Consider the following 13,464-nt stretch of genomic DNA (forward strand, 5'->3'; position numbering starts at 1 on the left):
CAGCAGAATTTTTTTTGTAGCCTTGGCCAGATCTGTGCCTTGCCACAATTCTGTCTCTGAGCTCTTCAGGCAGTTCCTTTGACCTCATGATTCTCATTTGCTCTGACATGCACTGTGAGCTGTAAGGTCTTATATAGACAGGTGTGTGGCTTTCCTAATCAAGTCCAATCAGTATAATCAAACACAGTTGGACTCAAATGAAGGTGTAGAACCATCTCAAGGATGATCAGAAGAAATGGACAGCACCTGAGTTAAATATATGAGTGTCACAGCAAAGGGTCTGAATACTTAGGACCATGTGATATTTCAGTTTTTCTTTTTTAATAAATCTGCAAAAATGTCAACAATTCTGTGTTTTTCTGTCAATATGGGGTGCTGTGTGTACATTAATGAGGAAAAAAAACTTAAATGATTTTAGCAAATGGCTGCAATATGACAAAGAGTGAAAATTTTAAGGGGGTCTGAATACTTTCCGTACCCACTGTATTTGAATAATAACAGAGGCTTTGAGAAACTCATATTGAACAAATCTAGCATCTCTGAATTGTCACCAACTGTAAAATAGAAATATTGACCACTGGAACGCCCTTCTAAATCAGTGAATGTCATATACAGTGGGGGAAATAAGTATTCAACAAATCAAATTTTTTTTAATTAAACACAGTTCGAATGCAGCAATTCGCATGCAGTTTTTACCAGACATTGGCATTAACTTGAGAAATATACACAGATAAAGAAATCAAAATATTACAACCCATAAAAAAGTTATATTTAATAAAGTGGCATGACACAGGAAAAAAGTGTTCAACACACTAAGAAAAAGCAAGGCAAGGCAGCAGCTTATTTCACTAAGCAGTTCTTCCTCCTACATGTGCAAATTAGATTTAGCTGGGTTATTGCATGTTGATGGGTTAGAAAAGGGCTTTGCCACCCTTACGCCCCATTCACACGGGGCGTCAGCGTCAACGCCTCTCGTTTACTTTGAATGGAGTGACGTCAAGCATTGGCGAAATGAATTGTGGGTCCGTCGCGTTGGGTCCGTTGCTCGTGGCAGAAGTTGAAAACTTTTCAAGTGCCAACGCAGGCGTCAGCCAATCAGATTGCCTTATGCAAATACCCTAGTGCAGATGCTAGCCAATCGCGTTCATGCAACACCAGAAGACTAATGTGATTGGCTGTTGTCACTATGATGGTCGCGTCAGCACCAAGCTTTAGAAACACCCTCTGTCAAGCGTTAACGCTGACACCCTATGTGAATGGGGCGTTAGGGCTTGTGCTACATAACAATGGAACTGGTTACCAATGGATTTCACAGCTCCTACATTTTCCTGAAAGCACCATTAGGGATGTTATCTTCAAGTGGAAGGAACATCAGTCCACCATCAACTGGCAATGCACAGGAGCTTTATGCAAGATTTCTGATCAGGGAGTCAGATGGTTAGTCAGGAGAGTAGCCCAAGAGCCAAGGACCACTTGGAAAATGATCCAAGCAGGTACAGTTGTCACAGAGAAAACCATAAGCAATGCCCTCCACCGCCTTAGCCTCCATGCACGCTCACTCCGGGAGGATCCATCATTGAAGAAAAGGCATGCTGAAGCTTGTTTGAAGTTTGCTGCACAACATGAATTTCTGGGAGAATGTAATCTGGTCAGACAAGACACATATTTAACTTTTTGGCAATAATACCACAAGCTATGTTGGAGGAGAAATGGCTCTAAAAATACCATGCCAACAGTGAAGGTTGGAGGTGGAAGCAACATGGTATGGGGCTGTTTCTCTTCTCATGGTATTGGCAAAATCCATATTATTGAAGGGAAGATGAATGGAACCATGTACTGGGAAATTTTTAAGATGAATCTGTTGCCATCCACCAGGATGATGAGGATGAGATATAGATGGACCTTCCAGTACAGGACAACCATCCAAAACATGACTTAAACCTAATAGAGCATTTGTGGAAGAAACTGAAAATCAGGATTCATAAGAAGTCCCCCGGAATATTCAAGATTGAAAGTTTGTTCATTTAGGAAGCGTCTTGAAGCTGTCATTGCAAATAAAGGCTTTTCAACTAAGTATTAAATAATTTTAGTTAGCGTGTTGAATACTTTTTCCCTGTGTCATTTCACTTTAGTACACATAACCTTTTTTATGGATTGTAATATTATGATTTCTTTATTTGTGTCGATTTCTTGAATTAATGCCAATGTCTAGTCAAAATTTCATGTGAATTGCTGCATTGTATCTGTGTTTAATTTAAAAAAATGTTGACTTGTTGAATACTTATTTCTCCCACTGTACCTTCTGAAATTCCAAATGTGTGTCATATGGATTTCTGTTTTATAAAGTCATATAATAATCTTTAACTTTCTTAACTGAACGACAAATTAGCCAATATTGTCAAATTTGAGATATTCAATATTTTAAAATAAACTTCATTTAAAATCTATCTGCATTTATTTTTGATCAGAATAAAGTAATATTGTGAAATATTATTATAATTTAAAATAACTATTTTCTATTTTAATATATTTTAAAATGTAATTTATTCCTGTAATGGCAAAGCTGAATTTTGAGCATCATTAATCCAGTGTCACATGATCGTTCAGAAATCATTTTTTTATTATTATCTGTGATGTACTTTTTGATAAATAAATAAAAAAGTATTTAATGTCACTTTTAATCAATTTAATGAATCCTTGCTGAAAAATTGTATTTATTTCTTCTTTAAAAAAAAAAGAATAAAAAAAAAAAAAAAAATTAAGTAAATAAATAAAATAAAAAAATAAAAAACTATTTAAAATAAAACTTACTGACCGAGGTGTAGACATTTACATTTAATCCTTATAAAAAATATCAAAATGATTTTAATCCAAAAAATATTACAGAATTAATGAGATTAGAGAAAAGGTTTGTTCAATTTGTTTGTGCGAACTGCAATTTTTGTAGTTTTGAATAACATAAATTGACCTGTAAACTTGACCTGAAATTTAACTTAACTTTTTTATGCTGTATGTATATATTTCCCCTGTATGACACAAAAGTGCAGGGAAATACTGTATGTGACACTATGCCAGTATAAAACTGAGTTCCAACACTTTTCTGCTGTCTGTCCACAGTCGTGTGCTTTGATGCTAAAATCAACTTCGACGACAATGCAGAGTTCAGACAGAAAGCTGTGTTTGCCATGGATGATACCGCAGAGAGCGACCCCTTGGAGACCGAAGCAGCCAAATATGATCTCAAGTACATCGGACTGGATGGAAACATAGCCTGTTTTGGTTTGTTTTAATATTTCATATACATTAGCTTGTTATAAAATGATAAACAATATACTAGATTAACTTAAATAATGAACAACATACCAAATGAACTTCTTCAAAGCATTCAAATTTCAAAGGTTTCAGAAACCTGTTCCACATCAAGCTCATGTCTCAAGGGATATTTCAAATCCAGCTTTAGAAATGACTTAGAAATGCTCTTCTTAGTAGTTTCCAACACGTTTATTTTGGTCTTGAGAACAGGATTTTGTGAAAGTGATACTAAATGGGCACCGATCCACTCATCATCTCCAGCAGCTCTCTAACAGCTCCATAAGGGACCTGCCTGAACCGATGGTCTCTAATTAGCAGGAATCTTCCGGAAAAACGACTCAACCAAGATGACTGTTAGTCTACACATTTAAGTGGTCCCTCATTATAAATGGCGATTCTCGCAGTAAAGCACCAAGAAAGAGCCGTATAGACAGGACGAGTGTAGAAGTGACTTTAACCTTGTCGTGTAGACACAAATGCACTCACGCACGATTTACTTGCAGTTAGTTTGCACCTTAAAAGCTTTGTAAAGCAGCAAAGTGACAGCTGTTCAACTGAATTTCACTTTATTGAGTCGAGTGTTAGAGCCTGTGCCAACAACACATTAGCTCAGCACTGAAGAACAGAATAAGGGGAGATGTGTGAAGCCAGGAGAGGTGGGATGAGCAGGAAATGGCTGAATCAGTTAACTGCCTTACAGCTCAAAGCACGACGAGATGGGACTCACCAGGCCTGCTAACAGAGATACAACAACCACTCTTGACACCCTGTATACTTTTAGTCAAACACAATTTGCTTTCCTTGGAAAGCAGTGGGCAGCAGATTTAGAGCTGAGTTGTGTTTTCATTATAGGGTTGGGATGTGAAAGTACTTTTTTTATTTGCCTTTGCCTGTGTTTTTCTTGTAAATGTGTTGTACGCTCAAGGCTGTAGTATATATAATTATGTATATAGTTCATAATTTGGAACCAACTTAAAGCCATTACCTTTAAGAAATATTTTGGTTATTTACTCGCATTACAAACTTGTATGACATTTTTCTTCCATGGAACACAATAAATTATTCTGGCTGTTATATTGAATGTTATCAAATTATATTGCGAATCATTATAGTGAATATTCTTTTCAATAGAATAAAAATGTTAAAAGTGTCATAACAGTCCATACAATAATTTTGTATGAAGAACAGATTGAAATTTTAGCTGTTGCTCACCTAAAGTCTTGACAGATGGAGTTAGCAATATCTGAATTATTATAAGCTAATTTTCAGATCCTTTCAATAAATCAGTTGATCCATTTTGTCCCAATGATTCTTTCACAGATCTCACATATCTGATTAAGGATTTCAACTCGCTAACTTAGTGACTTCTTTGGTTATAAGTGAATAATGACTTTAATTTCCATATATTCAACAGGCAAATTTATTAGATAGCCTCAGAAGACATGGAATATATATATATATATATATGTATATAGCTTTATAGATATAGTTGTATTTTTATGTTTTTACTTGTATTATATTTTTAACATGCATTTGTGTCATTTTTGAAGCCTGAAAGCTCCTGTCAATTTAAATTTGAATTGCATACAAATAAGCTACTGGCACATTATTAACACATTATTATTAACTGACTGGCACATTATCAATGCATTATTAACTCTCCTTTTGTGTTCCTTGGAAGACAGAAAGGCATACAGGTTTGGAATGATATGAGGGTGAGTAAATGATGATGAAATTATCGTTTTTAGGTTTTTAATGTCCAAAACATGATCTGTATCCATAGTTAATGGTGCTGGCCTTGCTATGGCAACATGTGACATCATCGACTTGCATGGTGGAAAGCCTGCTAACTTCCTGGACCTGGGTGGAGGTGTAAAGGAGAACCAGGTGTACGTAGCCTTCAAGCTTCTCACTGCCGATCCCAAGGTAGGAATGATTATGTCAATGTAAATACCCCTCAAACACAAAGTTACTTTACTTCCACCATAAAATATTAATATAAAGGTGTTTTGAGAGAGTGATAAGAAATAAAAAGTTAAAGTTGATCTCCTTTAACTTCATTACAGTTCTCTATTTAGTACTACTTTTCCGCTCTTTGAAGTTTCCTCCGTCTGAGATTTTGTTGACTCCTTAGGCACCTCAAAAGACTGTGGGCTTGCGGCCGAACCAAGTTCTTTTTACGATCATTACGAGCTTGCTCTCTGATCAATATCTTCGCTACAGTCACACTTTTCAGCTCTGGAATTGTAAACACACCAAGACACACACACACCTCATAACTCATCTTTTCTCAAATTCTTTTCTCAAATTCTTTTCTCCCCCAGACACACACTTGCTGTTGATTACTCGCTCTGGAGCGCAAGGTCCTTTTTCTTGCAGCTTTTACAAGCTGAGGAGTTGTTTCTCGGATGCAGAAGCAGACCGGAATTCTTGGCACGTTTCTGATAATTTGCTTGTATTTGTTGTAAGTACACATGTCAATATGCACCTGATTTGGTTTCAGCTCAGTGTGTTTGTATTCAGGATGCACACTGATATCTTCATAACAAAACTCTGTTTACAAATAATGTGAAACATGGAATTCATCTAGTATCAGGTTCATTGTGCGTCAGTAAACAGGAGTGCTGGGATTTAATAGCACACCTTGTTTTCTGAGTATTCCAGCTCGAAGCAGGAAGACTACGCACATGCAGAAAGTGATTTCATCTAAAGATTGCATCACTACATATTCATATGGTTCTTCTCAGATGGAAGATGCACTTTTGTTTTTCTAAGAATTTATCAGCAAAGAAAAACAGAGAAGAAAACCATGAAACCTTTTCCAGAAAGTCAAACATTTATTGTTGCCAAACAACGCAAAAAAGGGATCTACAGTATGTTATAATATTTTGCCCACTGACTCATACTTGATTAGATAAAGAAGATTTTGTTGAATATTTCTCTCCAAGGTGAAGTATGTAGTTCCAGTCTCCTCCTGTCTCTCCAGCCCTCCTGTCATCAACGGGGTACCTGAAATTTTCTAAACTCTATTGGGGTAGATTGGCGGCCCTCCCCTACAGTCACACAGTTCCCATTCTGGAGCCTCTATGTACAGCGATTTGCATTTCACAGAAGCGTTCAGAGCCACCCAGGCTCTGTGGAAGGAATATTAATGGGAATGTTAATTATTGGATCCTCTGGCGGGATGAAATACGCAGTTGGCTTCTTTCATCCATCGGAAATGTTTGATTTGTTTGTTTTAGGAATCTTTTCCCTTGCCTCCTTCAAATCATTCTCCTTAATTTAACAATCGATTGGTGGTAGGAATCAACCCACCCATGCCTGTCAAAAAATTATCCAAAAGTGAAATAGAAAACCAATAACTCAAATGGTCCTAAAACCGACACCTGAGGAACACCGCTCTTCTAGTATAGTAATGTATTCATTTAAGGAATGTTCTGGGGTTCAATGCAAATTAAGCTTAGCTGACAGCAGTTGTCGCATAATGTCGATTACCACAGAAAATAATTTTGACTTGTCCATAATTTTTTTAAGCAAAAATACATTTAAAGTGAAAGCAACCAGACCAGGTAATACACATTAAAATACACTGTTTATAGCCACTAAAATAAATATTATGCATGTTAACATGAGACAAACAGAATTACCTACTAAACTGTGTAAAGTAGTAGCTAACTTTAAACTTTGTCATGACAACATAGTGCCTATAATACACATGCCAAATGTTTGTGCAAGGTTTCCAAGAAGAGATGTTATATAACTTCCTTATTTACATAAAGTAACTTGAAGATATTACATTGGTGATGAATTACTAATTTATCCACCTCCACCGTTGTCCTACTGTAAAAGTGATTGAGAAAATTTGAAAGAGATTTTCTGTTAAACCCTCCAGATGCAACAATTTTCAGTTTTGAACTAAGGGTTGAGTGAAATTATATCTGAAGTAATCAACATTATTCAAAATAATATTGTCAAGCTTACATTTTTTTTAACCCAGAACAAGTACAGATAGAATTGCGGTGTTGTACAATTGAGGACTTTGAAAGTGAAGCATGGAGTTGAAGCTGATGTACGTTCAAGCTGCCTTTCTTTAGAGTCTGCAGGGAGGCAAATGCATTGTATATACACTCTAAAAAATGCTGGGTTGTTTTAACCCAACTTTGGGTCAAATATGGACTAACCCAACTTTTGGGTTAAACATGTAATTTAAAATTTTAACCCAACAGTTGGGTTAGTCCATATTTTACCCAAAGTTGGGTTAAAACAACCCAGCATTTTTTAGAGTGTATGCACTCCTTTGATATACAAGATTTATTTTATTCTCAGAGAGGCACTCTTGAACTGTCTCCCACTTTCACTTTCTTAGTTTCTCTCCTTTTTTTCATTGGACATGGGGCATTTGCTCCCTGAGTCTTTTTTTCTTCCCATCCCAACCCTATTAAAACAGCCACTCTTTTTATATTTATAATGCTTGGGTTGATAAATGAAGGCAGTATCATAAAAGTATGTGCAGAGTGGACACATTTTGTAACACCTGGATTACATAAGACAGTCTCTGTCAATAGGCATTGTTCAGGCTCTTTATTTACGACACTGAAATGCAGAAAAAGAGCGATGGAGAACTCTTTACTTTTAAACTTTGTCAACACGCACCATACACGGTGCATAGAAAAGTTTTATCACAGAACATGAATAAAACATTACACATTTGCCACGGTTTTAGAAAAAGCCGAAAGCACCTGCTAGTTGAATCTAAATGGAAACGGCTAAACAACGCCGTTATCCCACCCCCTCCCTCCGAAGTTAGATGTGGGAGACGTGGATGGATAGATGTTTTGCTCATGGCTATTTGGTCCCTATGCAGTGTAGTTTGGAGTAGGAGTGAATTAGGGCTGTGCTCCCAGGCACTGGGTGTTTGATGAAGGTGCTTGGCTGGGTAATTGTGACCGGTGGGGTTTTCACCTGCCCTGGGTAGAGAAGGCTGCAGCACCGGGTTGTGTGATGTGTATTTGAGGTTAACTAGGAGCCAGCTCTGGGGCTTGATACTATTTGCTGGCCACTGCAAGGTAAATCTGAAACAAATGCTGTTGTGTGTCAGTTCTGTTGGTCGAACCGCTGTGAACATGAATGTTAGAGGTCCCATACAGCACATTAATGTGTTATCTTGGAGATAACAACTCACTCATTCTGTCCTGGAGATGACACATGTTTGCTAAGGGCATCATGGGATTGAATATGCCTCTCTAACACTGAAATGGTGCTGGTGCTTGACCGGGGAATCTGCCAGCCTCTCTCAGAACTGGTCCATGTTGAAAGACAGACAATGATGTAACTGACTGCATGAAGTGTCAAGTCAAGTCAAGTCACCTTTATTTATATAGCGCTTTTAACAATACAGATTGTGACAAAGCAACTGAACAGCATTAATTAGGAAAATAGTGTCAATAATGCAAAATGACAATAGTAAACACTCATTTTTCAGTTAAAGACAGTTCATCATTGAATTCAGTGATGTCAACATCCAGCTCAGTTTAAATAATATCTTTGCAATTATGTCAACGATAACGCTGGAAATGAAGTGTCCCCAACTAAGCAAGCCAGAGGCGACAGCGGCAAGGAACCAAAACTCCATCGGTGACAGAATGGAGAAAAAACCTTGGGAGAAACCAGGCTCAGTCGGGGGGCCAGTTCTCCTCTGACCAGACGAACCAGCAGAACGGAAAAATCAATATAAGACGTAATAAAACAGACGATGAATAATATTAACAGCAATTATTATATGATGCAATCAAACTTATAGCAAAATGTGGTAGTTCTGTATGTTGTTTCAGGGTTGGCATCATCTGAGGTCCTCTGAGGGGTTGCATCTTCTCTTCTCTCTGTGTAAATAATACGATAGGGGATATATTCACACGTTATAAAACTGAAAAAGGATGGTGTATAAAATTGATTTTAAGATAAAAAATTAGACGACAAAGAATTAACTTGACGGAGCTCAAACTCAAACCACACGGCAGCAACAAACAGGAAGTGAGTGAATCACATTTTTTATTTATTTATTTATTTTTGGCAAAGTTGAAAGGATTGAACTTGTAACATGCATCATCCTGTGATGCAAGATGCTGTATGTCGCAAGTTTGATACTTTTAAACTTGTAAATGTAATTTTTTTACAAGTTTGAAATTATTGGAAATATTTTTTAACTTCCAAAATAGTTTAATTTTGCTTCTGTATGCCACTACATCAAAAGTTATAACAAATTAAATGTATGATATTTGAATTTGATATTTATGATATTTGTAAATCATAACATTTTATTTTAGACCAACATGAAAAATAAAGTTGAGTTTATGAGTTATGAGATTTAAGAACATACACATTATATATAGTATTACAAATAAAATTAATTAACAAATAATATTTGTAGGGATGTTACGATGCACCGCATGCCGGTTGAAAGTCAAATTAGAAATTATACAATCTAGTTTAAGTTAAAAACTGCTGGGTGGAAAAGAGCACAGGCAAAGCCTTGGAATGTTTATATGAAGAAATTTCTTTTGATTGTATTACTTTTTAAATTTGATTTGGGGTTTGTTTTAAAATGTCATATTTCAATTTCAAAGAGAAATGTTCGGCATTTTGTCCAAGCAATAATAAAAGGACATCTTTTCATTTATAATTTGTCTTAAATCTCATTCTGTTATTAAAAAAAAAGTGAGTAAATCATATTGTGAAATAAGTATCATGAATCGTATCGCATCGTGAGTTAAGTGAATCATTACATCCTTAAATATTTGTAAATAGTTTTATTTTAAATGAGAAATAAAACAGGGTTTGAGAATGCATGGTTTATATATGATTTAAAATCTTAAATGATTCCCTTTGAGCTAAATTATTGACCTGTTTCCCTTACAACTGTATATAGTAATATTTATTAATAAATACAAATCTTAATAAAATTAATAGCAAGTAATTAACATGCTATATACTACCGTTTAAAAGTTTGGGGTCTGTAAGATGTTTATAATATTTTTGAAATGTCTCTCACAAAGGCTGCATTTATTTGATCAGAAATATGGTAAAAAAGTCACATGATCCTTCAAAAATCATTCTAATATGCAGATTTTTTTCAAGATTCTTTTACGAATAGACAGTTAAAAAACAGCATTTAATAGACATATAAATGTCTCGTACTTTTGATCAGTATAATGCATAGTACTGTTTATTTTTATATTTAATAATTTTTATGTCATATATGAAATTTTTTATATCAAGTAATTTTTATATTCAGTTATTATATTGTATTTTATCATTTAGATTATATGTTATTTATGTTCCATTTTAAATGGATTCAAACTTATTTTATCCGAAAATCTGTCATTTCAATACGTGTTCTGTTTCCACAATCACCCATATCTTATCCAACATCCTCAGTGGATGTGCTGCAAAATCCTATTGACTCGTTGAGTCCTGCTTCATGGCCAGAAACTCTCGGAGGAGCATGGGGAGAGCATGCTAGTGAGTAAAGCAGGATGGAAAGATGCGGTAGGGTAATGAAAAGTGAAAGAGAGGTTCATGCTGGAGGATGAGAAGCCCTCTTTCTGCTCTCCTCATTACTGTCTGTGCCACTGTCAGCTCAACATTAAGCACAACTCTGGCCTTTATATATCAGTACAAACACACAAATATACTCTCGCTTCCACCTTGCACATACTCCATCATTTGTATCCTTTGGGGCCTCCATGCCCTTGTCATCTCCATTGTGCTGGTGATGTTCGTGTATAATGATCAGTCGTCCCTTGTCGACTGTCTCAGGCCTGGGGGAATCACATTTCCCATTTGTCCCAAACACAGGCAATAAGAGCCAGCCCAATCTCCCAGCCCCAACATGGCCAACTCAGTAATGGAGCTCATTTCCCCTGCGCCTGGCTGTCTGGCCCCGGACCGCGCCTTGACGGAGCCCCGCATCGCCAGATCCTCGGCCCTGCACTCAGACCATTAATGCTGACTGATAGAACAATGTCTCGCTGGTAGGAGACACATTTTTTTTGTGTTCGGGCTGCTGAAGCTCAAGGAACAGTGAGGAATACATAAGCAAACAATAACTAATCTTTCCACACTTGCTGAAATCGTATGGTGCCCGCAGTCCTGCATCATTTTGATCCCTGAAAGGAAACACGTTGACCGTGTTTTCTGTTATGTGATTACTCGCTAGTAATCAGTCTACCTGGTTAGGTAGACCCGCAAAACAAGTTAGCTCCTAAGTGGTCGGGAGTTTGGGGGTTTTCTCGCTTTTTCAATATTGTCAACACTTGTTTCAAAACTTTCTTTCCCCCCTATGAGTATGATGGATGATGCTTTACAAAAACCAATAAAACTAAGCTCTGTTCTTTCTGATGTGCTAGCAAGTGAGCAGCAAAGAAGCTGCTTTCAGTATAACCTTGCGTGCATGAAGTCTCTGGAGTATGCTTGTTTTGTTTTGAAAATGTTCTTCACGTAAGGCGTTTCTCAAAAAAGGTTTGAGAGCTTGTTATGCAAATTCGGGATAGAAAAATGTGCTCAGAAATGCAAATCCTGCATTCTGTTTTTTCCGAATGAGGCAATATCTGTTGGATTTTCAGTAAGATCTCTTGGAGGTAGAAAAAAACGTTTTATTTTTTTAGTCCAGGTAATTATTTAATCCTCACAGCAGAACTTTTTGCAGATTTAGAGGGGATGCAAACTGTAAAATGACTTAATAAGTTGTTTTAGCTTTGGGTCTAATGGGATGTTTTGCACTCTAGTGGTCTGAGTCTTTGGGCTGAAGATTAAAGTGATTTATTTTGAAGTAGAAATGTGGTGAGATCACAACCCTCCCTGTTGTGTCCACCTTCTGCTATATTGAAGCAGTGATGAGATAAGAATAAACTATAATTTGCAGTCATTGGCCAGTTACAACCAGAAATGCGAAATGACTTGGCTGACACGATAAATAGCACTTTGTAATGTTAAACTTAAAGCTAAGGTGTATAATTTCTGTGCCACAAACAGAACTGCAAAACTAATGACTGGTTTCACATAGTGGTCGACCGATATCGTTTTTTTGACAGCCATTGCCGATATCTTAGAGCAGAGGTCCCCAACCACCGGGTCGCGACCCACTACCGGCCCGTGGGAGAATTGCTACCGGGTCGCAAGAACGTTCTGGGAAAAATGTGTATAGATATTCATATCTTGAAACGTGACACTCTGTTATTTATTTATGTTAATGATCGTTCTAATTATTCTGTATTTTCTTTGTATGCGATTGATATGGAGTAGCAATTTGACAATATCATGTTAAATAAGTAAATGAAAGATTGCTCTGATCTGTCACATATTAGGAGTTAAACGGATCGCAGTTGATCCATAATCTGTATGGATGAGACACTACCGTTCGGCACGCACGTGATTCGCAGTTTAATTTGCCAGTTTACAAGTACAAGCAATTTTAAACCACAAGAAGAAGAAACAAAAGCTTAATTCGTTACTCATGTGCTGTTCTCGCACACAATCAAAGCGTGCACAAGAGCGCGGAAATACCGAGTTGGTTATACATACCCATAAAATGAGCCTATGTCAAAAACCCTTCATGCCATTGTCATTCTCTGTGCTTTAAATCTTTTTTTTTGCTTATCCGAAAAAATTGTCCGTTCTGTGACTCAAAAAAAAAAGAAAACCCACAATATAATGCGTTGAACCACTATATAATGCTATTATAATACTATACTGGTCCGTGAGAATATTTTCCAAACGTAACCGGTCTGTGGTGTAAAAAAAGGTTGGAGACCCCTCTCTTAGAGAGCAGGGTGGCCGATGGCCAATATAAAGCCGATATATATATATATATATCGCACAATGGCGCCGACGCTGATGGCTGCCTCCGTGGCGTGCTCTGCAGTTGTTTTTATGTTTTTGTTAGTTTGTCCTGTCTTTAGTTATATCCCTGCAATCAGTTTCACCAGAGACGAATTGCTGGACATTCGGAAGTACACACCACCCGATATTTCACCGGTTTTCGACTATTCGGATGTTTTGCTGGACATTGTTGTCGGGGGAGCTGTGGCGCTGATCAAACGCTTCAGGATGCACAGACGAGGGAAGCGAGCCGGCGCGCTCGTCAAGCTCAGACAG

The 13,464-nt window shown here is 37.0% G+C and overlaps 1 protein-coding gene across 2 annotated transcripts in view; it reads left to right on the plus strand.

Moving 5' to 3' along the window:
* LOC107557774 (succinate-CoA ligase GDP-forming subunit beta) overlaps positions 1-13,464 on the plus strand; it is a 127,138-nt gene that overhangs the window by 73,238 nt on the left and 40,436 nt on the right. For both annotated transcript variants that reach the window (XM_016241300.1, XM_016241299.1), the window contains exons 8-9: positions 3,118-3,279; positions 5,096-5,238. In XM_016241300.1, coding sequence (XP_016096786.1) covers positions 3,118-3,279; positions 5,096-5,238 — 305 coding nt within the window. The remainder of the gene's footprint in view (positions 1-3,117; positions 3,280-5,095; positions 5,239-13,464) is intronic.

The sequence above is a fragment of the Sinocyclocheilus grahami genome, unplaced genomic scaffold, assembly GCF_001515645.1.
Source record: "Sinocyclocheilus grahami isolate Dianchi unplaced genomic scaffold, SAMN03320097.WGS_v1.1 scaffold619.1, whole genome shotgun sequence".
NCBI classification, from domain to species: Eukaryota; Metazoa; Chordata; class Actinopteri; order Cypriniformes; family Cyprinidae; genus Sinocyclocheilus; species Sinocyclocheilus grahami.